This window comes from Sycon ciliatum, chromosome 1 (genome assembly GCF_964019385.1).
Source record: "Sycon ciliatum chromosome 1, ocSycCili1.1, whole genome shotgun sequence".
Taxonomy (NCBI): Eukaryota; Metazoa; Porifera; class Calcarea; order Leucosolenida; family Sycettidae; genus Sycon; species Sycon ciliatum.
This window is the reverse complement of record NC_088643.1, coordinates 75595003-75615583: the sequence shown is the minus strand read 5'-3', so window position 1 is coordinate 75615583 and position 20581 is coordinate 75595003. Positions and strand designations below refer to the sequence as shown.

General features: G+C 46.6%; 1 protein-coding gene and 1 long non-coding RNA gene across 2 annotated transcripts; both read right to left on the bottom strand.

Moving 5' to 3' along the window:
* Window positions 1-75: 75 nt before the first annotated feature.
* On the bottom strand, window positions 76-15532 carry LOC135805482 (intraflagellar transport protein 81 homolog). Its single transcript, XM_065319518.1, has 22 exons — window positions 15086-15532; window positions 14423-14596; window positions 12566-12746; window positions 11932-12021; window positions 10578-10643; window positions 9670-9783; window positions 8946-9030; window positions 8491-8558; window positions 8207-8302; window positions 6977-7135; window positions 6304-6384; window positions 5844-5906; window positions 4828-4914; window positions 3980-4042; window positions 3811-3876; window positions 3477-3566; window positions 2961-3047; window positions 2603-2674; window positions 2091-2182; window positions 1648-1693; window positions 744-815; window positions 76-239 (listed from the first exon to the last, which is right to left on the bottom strand). Exons 1-22 carry the CDS (start codon window positions 15157-15159, stop codon window positions 120-122), a joined length of 2046 nt encoding a protein of 681 aa, XP_065175590.1. The 5' UTR covers window positions 15160-15532; the 3' UTR covers window positions 76-119.
* Window positions 15533-16803: 1271 nt separating this feature from the next.
* LOC135805481 (uncharacterized) lies at window positions 16804-20379 on the bottom strand. The gene is made up of 3 exons (XR_010551144.1): window positions 19891-20379; window positions 18442-18580; window positions 16804-17911 (listed from the first exon to the last, which is right to left on the bottom strand). It is a non-coding gene; the product is annotated as an uncharacterized LOC135805481 (long non-coding RNA).
* Window positions 20380-20581: the final 202 nt, after the last annotated feature.

Below are 20581 nucleotides of genomic sequence, written 5' to 3'. Positions count from 1 at the left end.
AGTTATGCCAAACTAGCGGGTGCGAAGCATCCTAGGTTATTGTGCTACAGCCGTAGAGACACCATTGCAGTGTGCGTGAGGTACGCTGCCAGTGCTAGTATCCCGTGATGATAATTATCTCATAAGACAAGGTGATCTTCGTTAGCCAGCATCTCCTGGTCCTGAGCAACTTGCTTCTGCCGTTGCTCTTCCTGCTGCTTGAAGGCCTCCCTCTTGGCACCCATCAACGCATGTAAGTCCTTGTGGCAAAGACAGTCACATGAAATAAGAGAGTTGTTCCATCAGTAGACTGTAGACTGTATCATTCAACTCACAAAATCTAATGTAGCGGCAAGGGGCAAGGTGCATCTTCCTTTCCTACAGGAAAACACGGCATTCCAGGGTCCAGGTACTCTGGTTTTTAGAACTTCCCCCGGTTTTAGTTATGGATATTTCTTTGGGACGACTTGGACGCACACACAGTATAACTTTTTGCGTGTGCCCAGAATCCAGAGGCTTGCATGGACACATTTGACACAACGTTTCGTATCACGGGTTGTGCCAGATGAGGCACCAAAAGGCAGGACATTTCTGAATGTGGCTGCCATTCCAGCCAAAAACCGAAATAGGAACATTCTGAAAGTAGTCCCAAGTGTAGAACTAGTTACTTAACTGTACCCTGTATGGGAATTTGCAATGGTGCATGCAGCAATTAGTTATTAGTTCCACCAGCAGACGTTCATAAATAGGTGAACTTTCCCCACCTGCCACATTTTCATCTGCTTGATATTCTCAGGGTGTCGGGTTCGAACATCCTTCTGTGTTTGCTTCAGTTCCTGCATTTATAACAAATAGACACGCGTGGGCGTGCACATCCGGCATGTGACACACACCACCATAAGTGTACCGTATTTTCTGGAGCACTCAAAATTCACCCAAAAAAGGGGGTGCGGGCTTATACTCCGATGATCAAATTAACGGTGATAAATAGGGTAGATGTCTATATTTCGTGGCCAAAAATGGGGTGCAGCTTATACTCCAGTGCAGCTTAAACCTTATTATGGGAAGAAGAAATCATGCGGCCTGCCCACATTAAGCTTGATAATTTCTAGATAAACATGTACGAGCTGCCGCAATACTCATATAGACCTGTATGCGGGTTCATGTGACATGCACACACGGTGATAACACTGTACACAACAGTAACGTTACAAGCCATTTCTCAGTGTGTTAGAGCGGATCCATCCCACTATTCCCAGATCCCCAACATCCTACACTACAGTATGCAGGTGTGCTGCTGGCCACTGCAGAATGGTAACCTGACTCAGCCAGATGATCTCTCATTGTATGTTGTATCTTGTTACTCGTGTAGTCAAGTAGCGTGCTCCACTGTCCGAAGAGTGCTCAATACCCATATAGGGCAGAGCCTTCCACTGTTCCAGGTTGCCTGATGATTGTAGTAATACGTGAAACTCAGAGTTGCGACACAGCTTCCCCTCTCCCTTTTCTGTTACTCTTGCATGTATTCAACACTTCGTGGCTCGTCGAACGACTGCTAATAGCAAATGAATGTGAAATGAAGGGTAATAGCCAGCCACAGCAACCATCCGAAACAGTACAAAAATGTCATCGCACCGTTGAATAGCCTACGGCGATGTTAGCACTGACCTTGCTCTGCTTCTCCACATGAACCATTGTCTTATTGTGAAACTCCCTGCACAAATAACACGGTAGACATGCATAGCATGGCGAGTTGACAAGAAATCCAGATCCCCGTGGGGATGTACTTCTGTACTTGAAGTAGCGTTGGACAATATCACACCAGATCTCCCCGGGGATGTACCTTTGTAAAGTTAGCGTTGGAAAATAACGCTATCACAGCAGAAACGGATAAGGACTTCCGGACAAGTACTACTCCCCACATATTTTGTACCGAGTAGACCGAGAAGTTGGCTGCTACTGAGTAATAGAGTAATGCTTCTTATGCCAAAATGACCTGACACTTTACCGGCTAATCAGAGCATATGATTGTATCCAAGAAATTTTCATCCCAGCGATAACTAGGGAACAACCTAGCACAACCATGAAGAGTTGAACCTTGGATAAGTCACCTGAATGTTTGCTGTTTCGCGTCTTGTTCCTTGACGCCGGACTGGTAGAGCTTTAGCTCAGTAGCAGCGCGGGCGAGTTTGACACTCATCGCCTGCACACATCCCGGCAAGCACAAACCATGACACGCACATTCAGATTGGGAAGTTCTATAGATAGGACTAGGCACAAATGCAGCAACATAATTATCCCTATTGCATGTCAGTTGTTGACTCAAGTACAGTTTCTATTTCAACAAGAGAAGGCTAGAGATGGTCGGCTGTAGATGGCCGGCTGTAGTCTTCTCCCGTTTCCCATAGAATCAATAACATTGCGCCAAACACAACAATTAAACTCACAGTTAGCATTTCGCAATTTGGCTCGTAAACTCGCACTACATGTATACGACCCAGTACTTTGAGGAGACTGTATGTTTATCATAGCCAATTGGTTCGCAAACTATCATCCGGCTCACAGACTATTCATGTGTCATTTTTTAATGAGCAGCGAGTGTGCTTCTGTTCGACTTGCTTACTTCGACAGTGGCCTGAAGGTAGAGAAGACGAGACGACTGCTGCATGTCACTCTGTCGCAGTGACCGCACCTCCTGCCAAACAGCACAGAACAACAGGTAACTGTACAGAGCATGCACGGTGTACACTCACAGAGATAAGCAAAACTTGTTGCGGAATCCCGCTTACTCGGCCCAACCCAGTGTGACAGACGGCACACCATCAGATGACGGCAATGTTCGGGCGATCTTTTACAATGCATAGTGTGCTCCAACCGCACTCAACTGGGAATGACAAAATGGTACGCATGATTGTAGAGTACAGCAGGTTGAAAACTAGTACTTGTATTAAGCAGCATTGCTGCTGGTGACTATGGCCTACCTGCTCCAGAGGTGCCAGCTCAGACTCGACCTCGGACCTAGTCGTGTCATACTTTGCCTTTGCTTCATCATACCTTGTCTTTGTGGCCTACATCAAGATAAAAAAACAAGGTCACAAAAGAGCAGTGGTCACACAAAGGTGGCGTCAATGAAAAACTTGACCGACAAGCATGGATCGAAGCTAAAAGAAGAGAAAAAAGAATACAGCCGGCGGACACGCGTGAGCTCCAGTGCGGGGAACGGACCCTTTCTAAACAAAAGAGTAGGCTATATTTCTGCACTACTGTCTTATCTACTAAACTGGTGTGTTGAGGAGCAATACAAACCTAAGTGGAAAGGAAATATGTGAATCTGAGAGAGATTTAGTGCATGTTAAAGTTCAGAAGACAGTAAATCGAATACTGAACAAGGTAGACGACCCGCATGCAATAACTGGACCATTGAACTCGCCCACGGGTGATATCGTACTCGGTATCTGCCACGACACACGACTATGGCAGCTGGTAGGTACACTTACAGTGAATGCTTGACGTAATGTACGCATATCCGCCAGCAGTGGAGTGAGCGTGGCTTTCTTTTCCTCAATTACTTTGTTCAACTCAATGACCTGGAAAAGAACACACACACACACACACACACATGCACGCACACACACACACACACACACACACACACACACACACACACATCAATTCAATGACACGTCTCCTACATTCATCATGTTACGTACTGTAGCTGCGCATATCCAGTCTGCCCAACAATTGCACAACCATATCCAAATAGTTTTCTCGTAAACTTGAGGCAAGAGTAGTTAATTTAAGTAATGGCGAGAGGCAAGTGATAGGACTCACAAGGGCAGACATCTCTTCCAGAACACGTTCTTTTTGTTCGTCAATCTTGCTTTTCCTGGATGCAACCTGGACAGATCAACAAGCACACACGTCACACAGTCAGAATAGCAATAAAACATTGATTACAGCCGCTGTGACTTGTGAACCGAAGCAGCTATGCCGCACAAACCTTCTCCATTTTGTGCTGTGTCTTCTGGTAGCCAGTGATCCCGTACTGCTCCTCCACTTCCACCTGTAAGCACACAATCACAGACATGGCAGGGGAGGGGGGGGGGGGGCATAGGGGAACATCTTGTTTTACTCAGTCCAGCATGGTAGTATATACACCGGTAGCAGTCAAGGCTACATAATTACATGGATACTAATGACTACACAGTACAGTACTATGCAAACTGACAGCTAGACTGAAAAACCCCAAACCTACAGCAACAGTACAGTACTATGCAAACTGACAGCTAGACTGAAAAACCCCAAACCTACAGCAACACCAAGCCCAGCCGTGACTGTGACTAACATAGTGTGGCTGAGTTGTGCACCTCAGTACACAATCAGTACACAATCAGTACACAATCAGTACACAATCAGTACACAATCAAGTCGACAACACGAGAAGCTAGAGAGCTTAGTTACAACTATAGAGGTGTCAAGCAAGTTTTCTAGAACACAAAGAACAACTTTGGGTAGACTCACTGCTTCACGTGTAAAAACGGTGTATTGGTAACCAGTGAAACTACACGTGCACGCATTAAATTCCCTAAAGCATCGGCTGTGGTACAACACTGATTCCCGATGTGCACCACAACTGTATCTGTAATGCACTGTATCGGCTACATTGTACATGCCGGCCTGAGTGCATGTCAACTACTTCTTCATACACTGGTGCAGTGCATTAACGTGTACATGTGTGTCTACTGTCTAACCCAGGGCAAGGCATGCACCAGGATTAAAGTAGCCACTGTTTCACGTGTCGAGGTCCCGGAGTGTCAGTAAGAGAGATGTAGTGTCAGCTCTTCTTACCAACTCCTGCTTGATCTCCTGCTCACGCTCGATGAGAAGATCAAGAGTGCGCTCCTTGATACCATTCTCGGCCTGGAGAGCTTCGAGCTGAAACACCACAATGATGAAATAGGTCCGGGTTAGAATGCAGAGGGCCCGTATCACGAGGCTTTGCACACCATATTCTCGACTTGAGCATTATACACTGTATCATCCTGCACAGGGCAATCTTGTTACAGTCTGTGACTGACAATACTTGCTATAGGCATAGGAAACGATAAGAATTCAAACTGGAAAAACCCAGATACTTGCATAACACTGAGAAGAATCAGGCCATATGGACTGATACACTGCAAAGGGTTAAAGCAATATACTTTGATGGACCAACGCTTTGGCCGAGTGGTTGTGGGCTTGCCTGCGAATCACAAGGTCCCGAGTTCGAGACCCGCGCTGGGAGCAGGGAGTGTGTGCTGTGCTAACAAATGCGGTGATGCATGCGTAAACCACTATACCTGCCAGGAACTGTGCCGACACCCACGGTCAACTGGGCACTCACTACTCGGAGTGAGGGTAACATGGATGCAGCTAACGAGGTTCACCCCCCTAGTCGGGCATTGGTTGTGAGAGTTACCACCTCACCCTCGCCGTTAGGCGCTGCATCTGCCACCCTGGTATCACAGGCATGGTGGTGGCCTGGCACGAGCGAAAATTCCTAAGCTGGTGTTTCTCAACGCAATTGTATAGCCAGTTGTAACGCAGACGTGCAAACTTTACTTTTTTACTTTGATGAGCTTTGGGAAACTACAGGGATGAAAAGAGGTTGGCTAGGACATGTCAAGCAACTATGCCGATTTGACCACAGCCATTCACTCGGAACGTAAAAACATGCAGGATCAAGTTACTTTGACCAGTGGCAGGCCTAATGGAGCTGCCCAGTGCTGTTCCAGGAAGGCAGGTAAACTGAATAGGCATCTGTGGTAGCACACCAATGTGTACGGTCCCCGCTAGCTACTGCGGAGTCATCGCCACGAACTTACCTTTCTCTTCTGTGCCCTCATTTCATCATGGTCCCGGCGCACTGCACTCACGAGCTTGTTCATCTGCACAGCAGGTAACGCACAGTAATACCGTTACACAGCAGGTTAGGGCCGGCCGTCAATGTAAGGGTAACACCTGCTTGGCGGTCCCGGCATAGCCCGCCGCAGTGTCACCATTACGGTCATGCACCACTGAGTCTATGTGCCTCCTTTGCACCATGGCTGGTAGCTCGGCCTATTTAGCTCGTAGCTGTACTGATGAGGCCTTCATGGCCGAAACAGCTTGCTGTAGGTAGGTTTAGGGTAGACTGTATGGAGTAAGTACTAGATTTCAGATGCATGTGTCAGAAGTATCAGGCAGAGAGCATATCCATGTTACATAGCTACCAACAGGTAGTTACCGTGACTGGTAACATGCAAATGTGGCAGAGTTTCCAAAGGAGAAAGTGACGGAACTCACCCCATCTGGCTCCAAATCGTCCTTGCCAACACCGTCAAACTTGGCTCGTTTCTCCGCCAGCTCTCCCTCAAGATTTCCAAGCTGCGAAAAAGAGATTACATTTGATAGATCCAGTTATAGCATCCTGCGGCAGATTTCCACAGCTTCTGTGATCATGCCGAGGTGAGATGCGGGGGAGAATGCGGCAGTGTTCGGGACGGCTAGCCAAACACTGATGATCATCATTGCGAGGACATATACTATAGTAGATGAATAGCATTGAACCCAATAGACTGCAATATACCGTATTTTCCGGAGGATAAGCCGCACCTAGATATCTTTTGTCATGAAATACAGACGTCTACCCTGTACTGCACGGTACATTCGCCCATCGTAGTTTAAGCCGCACTGGCTTTTTTGGGTGATTTAGGAGAGCTCAAAGTGCGGCATATACTCCGGAAATACGATACTGAAACTTAATAGTGTTTCGGGCGTGCTTACACACATAGCTGCACTGTGGACAGCACTGCAGCAAGCTGCCTTGGCTGCCTACTGCTTCACAAGCTTTCTGCAATTGAGTAAGACAACACACTGTACTTTACCAAATAGAAAGTTACTGCTTGCTACCGGTAGCATAATAAGATCCTTTGCCTAAGCAGGACTACAGAACGGCAGCACAGCAGTGATAACTTGCCTCTTCCCGACGCTCCGCCAATGTCTGTGCAACTGCAGCCTTCTTTCTGCTCACTACGGCCGCCTGCTGTCGGAAGAGAGACAGTTTGTCATCACCAGGCCGCTGCTGTTGGAGGCGTTCTTCATGCAGTGACTGGCACACTTCATTGGTTTGGTGCAGCTGCAAGTGAACCACGGACAGCCACAGCGGCACAAAAAGTAGTAGGTATTAGCTACAGCTATCAGACATAATCGCACATACTGTAAAAGCAGAAATTTTCGGTGGTGTAATATTTTCGGTATTCTCCAAAATCGGCGGTTCGGCGGAGGGAAATTTTCGGTAAACCCGCGTTCCAGGTAAGTGTACTAGTACTATACGGACAATTTCGATGCGTTTTAGTTTCGGTAAAAATTTCGGCACCGAAGTTACCGAAAATAAAACACCACTGAAAATTTCTGCTTTTACAGTACAACACCTGGTACGCATTGAAATACAACTGTAGCCGTGTAGGGCTAAACGGTTAGCATGTGGCTATTGGGTGATATACTTAGCACTTTGCAATCTTCACCAACAATTGTATATGAATCAACCTGTAAACTAGTGTTTAAACCGAACACGGATTCTTCGAACGAATAATCTATCGAATAATTTCGCCCTCCATCGAACGAATAATCTATATTCTATCATACGCATGATGGCATTTTTCAACACTTTTTCAGCACTTTTTAAGTAGTTTTTTAATTTTTTTTGCTGATTATCGGATTTTGATGTCGAGGTGCCAAACCTGTTAACCTGTACCGCCAAGAGTACATAACCCCCCAGAGTGTGAAACGCCTGATCCAGTTCTGCATAGGGTCTTGGTCGAAAGTTGTCACAGACCGAAAATCACATTCACTGCATCCATGTTTCCCTCGTATGGAAAGAACAGAAGTACATGTATTACTAGATACCGATAGGAGATTAAACCTTGGAGGAGAAGTGATTGAGAAGAAATACTACGAGCAGATCTACGCAGTGCAAATATCAGTAGGGTCAGCACTGAGCATAGATCTTTTTTTTTTTTTTTTTTTTTTCGATTTCTGATAATTCCTACGACTATTCGATTATTCGTTCACCCCACGAATATTCTAAATTATTCGATTATTCGATTATTCGTTTCAACACTACTGTAAACGCACACCTGTACCGAAGCATGCCGGTATGTCAGACATACCAGTGTCTGTGTCATCAGCTATAAGTTATTTGGCCTACCTTTGCTTCAAGTGTCTCAAAATCATCTGGCGTCAACACAGGTTCGTCCACCACTTTTTTCAAAACCTCTCTAAGCTGATGGGCTGCTTCCAGTTCCTGCAGGCCAGACAAAAGGCATAGCAGCAATAACAAGTTATTATTTATTTAAAAAACAAAACAGGTCCAAGCTCGCAAGTGATGTTCTAGAACACATAATACCAAATAGTATCCTTCAACACTAAACTACCATATGCATCGGTGCTAGAATCGGTGGAGACGGAGTCTGCTAGATTCGGTAATCTTACCTTTGGAAGTTTCTCCTTGACAGTGAAAGCATTGCCAGCATTTTCCTCCTCCAGTTGCTGGATTAGTCCTGCCAGGATTTATCGTAGCACATCAACACACATTTTTAGGACAAATTTAGGAAATCGCAAGAAGAATGCAGGAAGTGAGCAAGGACTAAAAGCATGACTCTACACTGCCGCCCAATGCTAAGGAGGGAGAAATAACAAGAATTGGACTACACCTCAGAGGCGCTCCGGGCCTGGTTCATAGCCACGGTGCGGCATACTACTACAAGGTGCTGTTATTAACAACACAAGCACATGTGTGCAGCGTGTGAGTCGGTGGAACTGGTAATGAGTCCAATGACCCGTGGCACTGCAATGTAGGTTGGCAGTGGCCACAATGCCACAATGCGTACAGCTTACCTTCAGCTGAGCAATGTAGACTGGCAGTGGCCACAATGCGTACAGCTTACCTTCAGCTGAGCTGCCCATATTAGCGGTCTGGAGCTCTCTCAGCTGCTTGCGCAATCGCTGGTACCTTTGCTCGGTGTGCAGTAGCTGCAGCAGAAGCAGAACATCACTGTCGTGTATGTCACATTGCCCTGGATCCTCCTGCTAGATTGCTAGATATACTTGTCACAATCTACATAACGTGACAACATCATTGGTCACCATGCTGTGTCCGATCCAGGCGCCATTCATTGGCACATGCACCCACCTACTACTCCCCCCCCCCTCCCCCCCCCCCAATAGACCATGCACCCACCTACTACTCCCCCCCCCCCCCCCCAATAGACCATGCACGCACGAACACACATTTTTATATTATTATTTAAAAAAAATTCACGGTTCGTGTCCGACTCGGCTAAAGTCCGAGTTTTCTGCATCCGTAGGAACGCCACCACCCTTCAAGGATCAAGGCGCAGATGCAGCCCCTAAAGCGATGTGAGGTGAGTAGATCAGCTCACCAGCAAGTGGTCTAAGACCGAAAATCCCAATTCACTGCATCCATGTTTTCCTCGTGCCAGGCCATGAGTTCCCAATTTACCGGGGGTCACAGCACGGCTGGAAAAAATCATTCCGCTTCCAAGCAGGACTTGAACCTGGTACACTTTGTTTCTCAATCATGGTCTTAGACCATCCCACTATGCCTATACATATACAAGCATGTCAAGCACATAGAACGAAGCTGCCTACCTGGTTCTTCTGGTCGACCTTCTGCATTGCCAGCTCCCTCTCCTTTCCTTTCTCTCCGCGCTGCTGCTGTGCTGCCTTGATGGCAGCATCTGCGTTTGGAACATTGTCTCGAACCTATTAGCACACATCGCAATGTGACGCGGCCATTGTTCACCACATGATAAAGAAACTGAACTACTGTATGTATTTGAAGTACTACTAAGTGTACTGTCATGTAACTGTTAGACCCTGACTCATTCACTGGCCATGCTCACATACATGTTGCATATCCACACAAATCGCAGGGTAGTGAGGGACATGTACGGGATACAAGAGCCAGGTGTCATCTCCCACAAGGTGACCGTTATCTTTTTTTTAAAGAGTCCAGAGCTTTGCCAAAGGTGACGGTAGACCATGCACCTTAGAAGTTGCATCCATCGTGCTACAGAGCTAGAGACGTGGCATGATGCAACCGTCTAGGCTGTCTCGCATTCATCTGTACCTGATGTGGGTTCTTGTCTCATCTGGAGCCGGGTTCGTGCTGCTAGTGATCTCTCTGATTACTACCATGTAACATACAGAGCAAACATGTCTTCCACGTCCGCACAGTGCCACTGGACCCTGGCTCCTCCAGACGTACTGTTATACGCCTTTCGGCAAAAAAATGGGAATAAATACTTGAAATGATCACCTACAGTACTGTCGGGCGCCGAAGAACAGCCAGGCTAGAACTTTACCAAGCACAGCATCCCAATGTATACGGGGTGACTCAACCATGCATAGACTGTAATACATGAAAATAAGAACGGTCTAGGCTAGGAGGCTGACCCCTAGTTCAGTCTTCGGCGACCGATAGTGCAAATGCTGATAACAGATGTTGCAAGCAGTCAACGACAGCAGAGTAGTGATCAGTCTGTGGGAGTTCACACCTTTTTCTTCTGGCGTGCGAGTCTTGCTTTGACTTGGCGCCGCTCTTCTTCCATATTAGCAATATCCTGTGAGTGGCAGCAATACACGGACATACACACCAAACACAGGGTATGGGTATCGTCAAAGTCTCCAATGCAACAGCCAAGAACAGACAGAGTCTGAAGAGTTAATTCAAATAGAGCAAGTGGAGATCAGAAAAAAATCCCGCTGAAATCTGCACAAGTACTTGAAGTACTATGATCGGGGTCCATAGGTTTCCACTGTCTCACCTCATTTTTATTCAAGATCATCGTGATGTCAATGACGTATATAGGTCAGAAATATGATAGCCGTTGTTTAAGCCTAAGATGAAGTGAATACGGTGAAATTGATCAAGATATGTGCAAAACATAATTATTGTTTCAGACACGTGTATCAGGGGCCCAGATTTGTGTATCAGGGGCCCAGATTTGTGTATCAGGGGCCCAGATTTGTGTATCAGGGGCCCAGATTTGTGTATCAGGGGCCCAGATTTGTGTATCAGGGGCCCAGATTTGTGTATCAGGGGCCCAGATTTGTGTATCAGGGGCCCAGATTTGTGTATCAGGGGCCCAGATTTGCCCAATGGACTATAGTATACTATATGTATTACCAGTTGCCAATCTGCACATCTATTTGCTTCGATGGTTACCATGGATACCTTTTGATACTTGCCTTTTTCAGCGCTGCAGTTTGAGAAGCTTGCACACAGCGCATTGTCGCAGCTCAAGTTGGCCCTGACACATATGGTTTGTACAGCTGCTGTCTTGTTTTTAGTACAAGCATATGAGGTGTAGTGTGTGCTAGCATACAAGCAGGAATGCTAGGAATGCTGCAATTTTCATCAAGTGTACATGTACAGTGAAACCTGTCTAAGACGACCAGCGCGAGTCAAGGCAACTTCAAAATGTGGTCTCTGTTACCAGGTGTTCTCCTTATCCAGGATCATTTGACTGGAAATAGCATCCCTTGATGCTGGTTTCAGTGGTCCTCTTGGACAGGTGGTTGCCGCGGCTTATCCGAGTAGTTGCCTTGACGACAGGTTTTAGTAACCGTTTTACTGTAACTGCTTCCCTTTGTTTGGGTGCTTGCTTTTCTATGCAAGTGCAAGCGTCACTGGATTACACACCGTGTGTACACTGTACACTGAACATGCTGAATCTGTCTACTTGTGACTGACACTACCTATGTATCCGGCATCAAATTTAGTAGTTTATAACGATACTTACCGAGTATCTACACTATTACAGACACTAGTACCTATTCAGTAGCTGGTAGAATCACACACATACATGTACCTGTCTATTCACGGTACTTATTCTTATTAGGATGTACCTTTCTGATTTCAGCCGCTGTAGCACCGGACGATTTGATCTTCTCTTTTGCCCTGTGTACATCCCGGAACTCCTTCATTAGAGACTCGTACTGTCGTTTGAACAAACACAATCGATAGATAGACAGAAAGACAAAGCATTCGCTCATTGCCAGAAACTGCTTATGTGTGTGTCTCCCCAGGAGAGAAATGCCAGAGAGAATCAGAAGGAATCTTGGTAAGAGGACTTGATAGGCGATTGAACCGCCAAACACCTATTTCCCCTGAACTTCCCAGCTAAAGACCGGTGAAATGTCAAATGTCTGCAACATACAGAGAGAGAGAGAGAGAGAGAGAGAGAGAGAGAGAGAGAGAGAGAGAGAGAGAGAGAGAGAGAGAGAGAGAGAGAGAGAGAGAGAGAGAGAGAGAGAGAGAGAGAGAGAGAGAGAGAGAGAGAGAGAGAGAGAGAGAGAGAGAGAGAGAGAGAGAGAGAGAGAGAGAGAGAGAGAGAGAGAGAGAGAGAGAGAGAGAGAGAGAGAGAGAGAGAGAGAGAGAGAGAGAGAGAGAGAGAGAGAGAGAGAGAGAGGGAGGGAGAGAGAGAAGGAGGGGGAGGGGAGAAAGGCTAGAAAAAAGTAGGTATATGAGTGCTCCACCCACCGTAGAGAATGTTGATTGAACAGTGTCATCTTGCAGCATATCCATTGGAACATCAATCTTCACAAGAAATCGAGACAGGTACATCCTTGTGTTGAGGTCATCGATGTTGCGTAACAAATAGCACAGGATTGGATGAACCACCAGCTTGTCCCCTTGAACCAAACCAAGGCGGAATGCACTCCTGCATGGAGGAAAATCAAATCAAAGTGTTCTAAATAATCACCGGGGTGCCTCGTCTCTCGAGAACGTTGCTATAATTCATTTCATTCCATTTTATTGCAACTAAATAAAGGTCATAATTATGATATAAAACCATCAGTATACTAGGGCCACGTGTGGCCTTACACCAGCCCGCTACTCTCGTGTGTAACTCGCTACTGGAATGAGTACAGATCGCCTGCATACTGTAAGACATGTATATATAACGAGGAAGCAAATCTAGCGTTTTAACGGATGACATTTCTTCGTTATAATAAGATCCGTTGAGGTCGTACTGCTTCAAATATGCTGTGTGTGGATATGGCAGAATACTGCGAGATCGTTAACATATCTTCTCGTTAACCTATGAATTTTGGACAATCGTTAAATTTGCGACTCGTTATAATAACATGTCTTACAGTAGCGTGAAATGTGTGTACAATACCAGTATGTATGCGCCGTATGATCTACAGTCAGGACCTGCTGATCCGCCCCACCTTCCAAGCGCGAACAATCCATGGAGGGTACATGGGGCAGATCATCCGGGGCAGGGCTGATCTATGCATGCTCGCATATTGCATCGCTGGTTTGGACTTGTGTAGACCATGGATCACGTCGAACTTCCAAATCCAGGTTCAAAAAGCACATTATTTCGGGTGCCATGGCAGTATGTCATCTCCCTAGACACTACTACACTGTACTCCCTGCCAGTACTACACTGTACTCCCTAGACACTACTACACTGTACTCCCTGCTAGTACTAGACACTACTACACTGTACTCCCTAGACACTACTACACTGTACTCCCTAGACACTACTACACTGTACTCCCTAGACACTACTACACTGTACTCCCTAGACACTACTACACTGTACACCCTAGACACTACTACACTGTACTCCCTAGACACTACTACACTGTACTCCCTAGACACTACTACACTGTACTCCCTAGACACTACTACACTGTACTCCCTAGACACTACTACACTGTACACCCTAGACACTACTACACTGTACTCCCTGCTAGTACTAGACACTACTACACTGTACTCCCTGCTAGTACTAGACACTACTACACTGTACTCCCTGCCAGTACTAGACACTACGACACTGTACTCCCTGCTAGTACTAGACACTACGACACTGTACTCCCTGCCAGTACTAGACACTACTACACTGTACTCCCTGCCAGTACTAGACACTACTACACTGTACTCCCTGCCAGTACTAGACACTACGACACTGTACTCCCTGCTAGTACTAGACACTACGACACTGTACTCCCTGCTAGTACTTGTTACTAGTACAGTGAAACCTGTCTATGGCGATGGCTCAAGGGACCTTCAAAATGTGGTCGCTGTGTACAGGTGGTCTCCTTATCCAGGGTCATTTGACTGAAAATGACAACCCTTGGTCCTGGTGGTAGTGGTCCCCTTGGACAGTTGGTTGCCTTATCCGAGTGGTCCCCTTATCCGAGTGGTCGCCTTGACAGGTTTTACTGTAGTTCGTGATTATTTGTTAGCATCGTTTGATCCTAGACGGTGGTGGCGTGCCTGTGGATGCGGAGAACTAAGTCTAACTGAGTGTCACGCGAGCCGTGAAAAAAAACAGTTTGCAGATCTCCAGGCACAGAAGAGTTTGCATGCATCTCTTACAGGTTGCCCTGGTCTGTCGGTGGTTTGTACTTGAGCAGGCGCAGGATTGAAAACATGCGCACCGCCGTGTCTTCCGGTGGCTCATCGCGCAGGTCCACTTTCTGCTGCGGGTCTATCTCGCTGATCACATCGTTCAGAACTTGCAGCAGCTGCAGCGGCTCCAGGGCATCGAAACTGCAGAGAACAGATGAGAGAGAGGGATGACAAGATGAATAACTAACTGTGGGAAAGTGACAAACAACAACAATGAGGAGTCTATGGCATTGAATGTCCATTGAATGTCCATGTTGGTAGTCTCAGGTTTAATTCATTCAAATGCCAGTTCGGGAAGTCAGAAATACCAGTGTACACACTGGAACGGCCTACAACATACCAGAGACCTTCCACACTTTCCCAGGAGATTGAGATGAGCCACCATGAGTAAAGTTGCTCATTCGTTATCTGGGTCCGAGGATTCGCAAGAGCTTTGTAGACCGGCCGCTCTGAGTGGTGTTCATCAGGCTTGCATTCGTTTCGCTAATGTTTTTGCCATGGAGGTGGAGTGTCAGCAAGTGCTGCGCATTGCATCCTAGTGCATGGACTTGAAGCACATGATTGTAGTCTTTGTAGACCTTTCCTCTGACTCATGATGCAAATGGAAATTTAATGCTATTCAATTCTCACCTGATCAGGTTGAATTTCTTGCTGAACGGTTTCTTGTTTAAGTTCTCCACAATGAACTTCATGTCCTCGCTCATCTTGAACTCTTGCTGGCCGCACTTGGCCGGAGTCCCAGTGTAGAAATTAGAAATAATTCCTCCCTTATGAACCACGGCCGGGTGACAATGCTGGCCGATGATGGGGGATTGGAAGGGAGTTCTAATCTAGCTCCAGACCACCTCTGATCAGTTTGAACCAAGCTTCTGTCATGGACGCTGCAACAGCTGATACCAGCGCTGCGTGTTTGTATTTCTTGGTGGACGCGATGGAGTGTCTGTACGACTGTAGTAGAAACTGATTAGCGGAGGATTGCCATTCGAGTTCGGAGCAAACCTTTCATTCAACCATTTCCTTGCTCACGAAACCGAGCACCGACCATCTAATCTATTTTCTTTCTGATCATGACTGTAAAGATTCTGTAGGCATAGCCCCTGTCCATACTGAGTCACTGACTGCCTTGTGTGCAAACACTTGAAATAAAACAGACAGTGCATGCTAGTGACTAGTGTAGTACTAGTAGTGACAGCCAAGCGTCCAAGTCACACAGAAGTCAGTAAGACTAAGAGCACCATGACAACAGCAGCTAGCATGCAGCATGCAGGATCAGCCGGCCGGAGCAGGAGCCCAGGCAGTACTAGATCAGTAGATCTACGAGTCGTACAGACTCCGGACCCCCCCGGCCCCCTCCCATCCCGCGCACACACAGACTACACTCAGTGCAGTCGCTCGCAGTCTCGGTCTGCACTTGGCACCAGCAGTACCGAGAGTATAACTCTTATACTCTTGGCAGTACAAATACCGGTAGTTACAATGGTAGGGATTTGGTAGGGTTGATCTTGGGAATAGTCTCCATCAATGCTACATGGGTTTTTCATCATTCTGTGAGAGCCAGCCATTGGCTGCTGAAAAGGCATTATTGCCTGTTTGCTTGGTGAAGTGAAATCAAGAATACCATACCATACATGGTCATTGCACGTATCCTCTCATCTGCGCTGACCGGGCACACCCCACTAAACCTGACCAGGGTGAAATCAACGAGGGTAGACCTACCAACACAGTGTCGGATGCCTGGTCCCTAATCAAATATCCGAGAGAAGGCTATCTGCACTGGCGTCACACTGGTTTCAGCGAGCTCTCATGGGGCCATCTGTTCAAACTTCAAAGCACTCGGTCTTTCAACACAGGTGCTCTCTGAAAGCCGTTGTGAGTAAGCAATGCACATCCACCACATCACACCGCGTGAAAGAAAAGTGGTGGTGGTTGATGGTACAGGTCAGGGAGCTGCTTCGCTAGGCTTCACCTGTACAAGGGGAAAAAAACCCTGGTGCCATGGTGTAAATCCTGTCAATGGCAAGGGACCTATGAGTATGAGTTCCTGTTTATAGACCAAGGTGTAAACACAAGTCACTGCTGGTGGGACTGCTTCAAAACTTTGCATGTCTTGTCACCGCATCCCGGGCGTCTGTTGCATGCTGAATTGGACATACCAACCTGCACGACACATCATGCGACATGTGTATACGCCCTTTAGGCGGCATGGGTACGCAACACATCGCATATCTTCACAGTTATGCGATGGATACAGCAGCCACGATGCAGCCAAGTACCTTTCCAGCTCGCAGACGCACAGTCGGCTGGAGACTAGGGCGGTTGCCTTTCCACACCCGCAGACACACGGTCGGTTGGAGGCCAGGCCAGTTATTTTTCTCTAGTATTGTCGGGCCTAATAAATCAACTTTCAATGTGCTGCAAACAGACACATGTCACCAGATGATAATTCCGGATACTTAAAAAACGTACACAAGAAAGCTTGCTAACAAGACATATAAAACTAATCATGAACGATAAAAACTCTTACAAAGACGTAGCCGTAAACAACCAAACTTACAGCGAAATATTCGGAAAGCATAACAAATGGGATGCAGAGGTGGCCAGCACGCTGCATTGCCAGGAGCACGGCTACATGACTAAGATGGGGCACGGGACCAGGTAGGGAAAGTAAAAGGGTCAATCTAGACGTGCTAAAAACAAGACTTAGTATGCATGTACATGTAGAGTGCATGGTGGTACATTCTACACTTGGCGTCTTACTTCCACATGATAGGTATCATATGACCAGAAACATGATCATGCCAACACATTCTCAGGCTAATAAAAAGGGACTGAACATGTCAATAGATCCGACGTATGCAAAACTCCACTAGTAATATACGGGGAAATGTCTCACAATGGTCGTCAAAGGCCAAGCACAGCGCAGCGGGCTGCAGAGGGCACAAGCTTGTTTCAGGCGACATCAACAGGCGAAGCATCTGGCACCCAACAACAAATATTTAATTCAGCGTAAATATAGACGTAGCCACGGCGCTGTGTGTGCAATATCACACAGCCGGGCAAAGCAGGGCACAGCATGGCAGAGCAGCTGCTTCAGGCCAATGGTGCTTGTCCACATCGTATCAGTGAATCAACAAGACTGTGTGTTCCGGATAGTTTCATGCCGGGGAAACCCCGCAGACTAGCAGTACAGCAGCTTGCTTCAGCAGCCGGCTAAGAAAGCAGCACGGCAGCAAATGGCTTACTGGAGTCGGGTGATTTCCACGGGCAATACGTCAGGCAATCTTTATAAAACTCAAGGGAGCATTGTAGCGCCATCCAGTAGACGTGTTAATTTGTCAGTTCGTGCCAACACCGGGCCACAAGAGTTTCCAGTAGATGTACATAAGCATTGCCATTACGCCATTCACAGGTGCCATGATGTAGGAGAAATGCCATTGCGCCCCAGCGCTTGGCATTCTGGGGAGAAAGAGAGGCAGAGAGAGAGGCAGAGAGAGAGAGAGAGAGAGAGAGAGAGAGAGAGAGAGAGAGAGAGAGAGAGAGAGAGAGAGAGAGAGAGACAGAGAGAGAGACAGAGAGAGAGAGAGAGAGATAAAGAGAGAGAGAGAGACGGACACACACACACACGCGCGCGCACGCACACACAAGTGGCAGAGACAGAGAAGCAGATAGAGGGACAGAGAAACAGATAGAGAGACAGAGAAACAGGATTGAGTGATGAGCCTCAGGAGTCATCCTTTCGCTTACAAGGGGAAATGAGTAAACAAGAATCTCTTGACACTAGCACTTAGATTGCTACTCTCGTACCAGTGTGACCATAACCAATGATCTGCTGCACATGTACATGTAGTTGACAATTGGAATGGACATCATACATTGAATTTTATCATACAAAGACCGACATCCATCGAGAAGCTGATAGAAAGGTATCGAGCAACTACAAACTCTACACACTGAAGGCAATGAGTGTATACATTGCATAAACTTACGAGTTAGCTGTAGTGGCAAGTTTTAAAGGACTTGATGGAAAACTTCCAGGGTCATGCGAATCAAAGTATGTGTACCACCATGTGAAAGCAAACGACGCACATCCCCAGAGCAACGCGACTACTGCAAGTTGTGCAGGCGCTGTAAGTACACGATAATACACACATGTATACACATACACAGCCACACACACAAGCATGCATACACACACACACACACACGGCAAAAGAAGTTGGCCCCAGTATGTAGCATTCACCTCCCCGCATAGCAACGGAGCTTGCCCGTGCTCTTCATTACCCGGTATTTCGAAGTCAGAGTAGGTCTCTGAGGCGCTCCTGGTCAAAGGTTGGGTAAGAAGTAAAAGGCATGGCAGAGAGGACTGTACTTTTCGGAACAGTTTAATAGCAACAATTAGTTGACCAGACACTCATGTCATCAACATGGATCGTTCACTCGAAATAAGTGTTGTGGAAGGAAGCTGACATGCCGAAGTTTGTTCTGAGGCAAAAGTCAATCAAACTGAGTCGCACTGAGTCATTCTTTTGTGCTGGTCCGTTGCCTTTGAGCCCCTCAGTCTTCTGTATTAAACAGTGGTGTCACAGAGGTGGCTCCAAACGTACCAGTGCGGACTCCCCTCGCAGTTCATCCTGAGTTTTGCACTTCGCCTGCCACTGATATAGAAACTTCAGGGATACTGGTATAGTGGTGGACATGCCAGCGATGTCCACCATCATGCAATGATTGGTATTTCTGTGCATCTTTTCAAACTGGTATTTCCAGCATTTGGCTAGTTATTGAGGAGTGGATAGAGATTGGTTTGATGCTGTGTTTGCTCGAAATGGTTGAACAAGAGTTGACTTTCATAAGAAGTGTAATCCAAAATTCACCTGTCCCGCACAACGCTTCTGATAGATATCGCAGGGCCACGGCCATTTGTCTCCGAAGAAAACACCATTATTTATTATAGTCTCGCCGTTACAAAGTTTTTTTAAAAGCAATGCACATCTACTTGTTATCTTATCCGAACATATTCCTTATCCAAACCCGCTGAACAACCCCTCCGCCCCAAGGGGTGCGGGTAATCGGTGTTCTCCTGTCGTACCCAAGAGAGAAAGTGAACTGGAGCCTGGTCCTAAACATCATGTGACAATTGTGTTTCGTATAGTGCCGAGAGATAGTTTGGCAATGCGTATAGTGCCGAGAGACAGTTTTGGCAATACGTGGGAAAAGAAATCACGTCCATAGACCATGGACCAAGGGCTTCTTAATACAGTGTACAGAGCAAATATGTACAACCTTTTCACCATAATATTAATCGGCAATCTCTTGACTGGGAACTACGTTATGCTTGCACTACGCTAGCCAATACTACCTTACTTGTCACGATACTGCGCACATTACTTACACCCCAAACCTCAATCGATACTCGACGGGAGAACATGTTCACTTACCAGAGAGAAAAACATTGCCATCACCGCCCGCTTCCACGACGTACGTTGCTGCCACAGCAGCTAAGAGAGCTAAAATACCAACGATGGACGTGAACGACCTGGACACCCCATCCCGCGGTGTTTGATGATCTGCTGAATTCTCCTTCGGTACTCTCAATCCATTGTCTAAGGTGGATGCAGGCACGGGACTACTGTTCGGTGTGCTCCCTTCGTTGAATAGCCGCCTCTGAACAAGATCATTTGTAACTTCAGATTCCATTGTGTTTTGGCAACGAACACAAACGACCTCAGGAGTCAAGGGATACTTCGGCGACAAATTTGTCTTTAGTTGCTCCCAGTTAACGGAGGGAGTTCGGAGCTTACAAATAAAGAAAACCTAAATCAAATCGGCCTGGGTGTCAGAAAGGATCCCTTCCTTCCAGCATCCTAAAACAATTGGAAAGGAAACCCCTGACATTGCCATCGACGCGATGCTCACACATGAAATTTCAAATCAAGAGCCTGAAAAGCAAAACGCCTGCTCAAAAAAATCATTTCAGTTTTCACGCCCATGTCGAAATCTCTCGAGACAAAACCGGTGATAGCCGCCTGAATTCATGAAACACAATCAATTTCTGTCCAAATTTCCAAAGAAAACTGAACTCAAACTCAAATGACACGATGCATCGATGATTCTTCTGGTTTATAATCA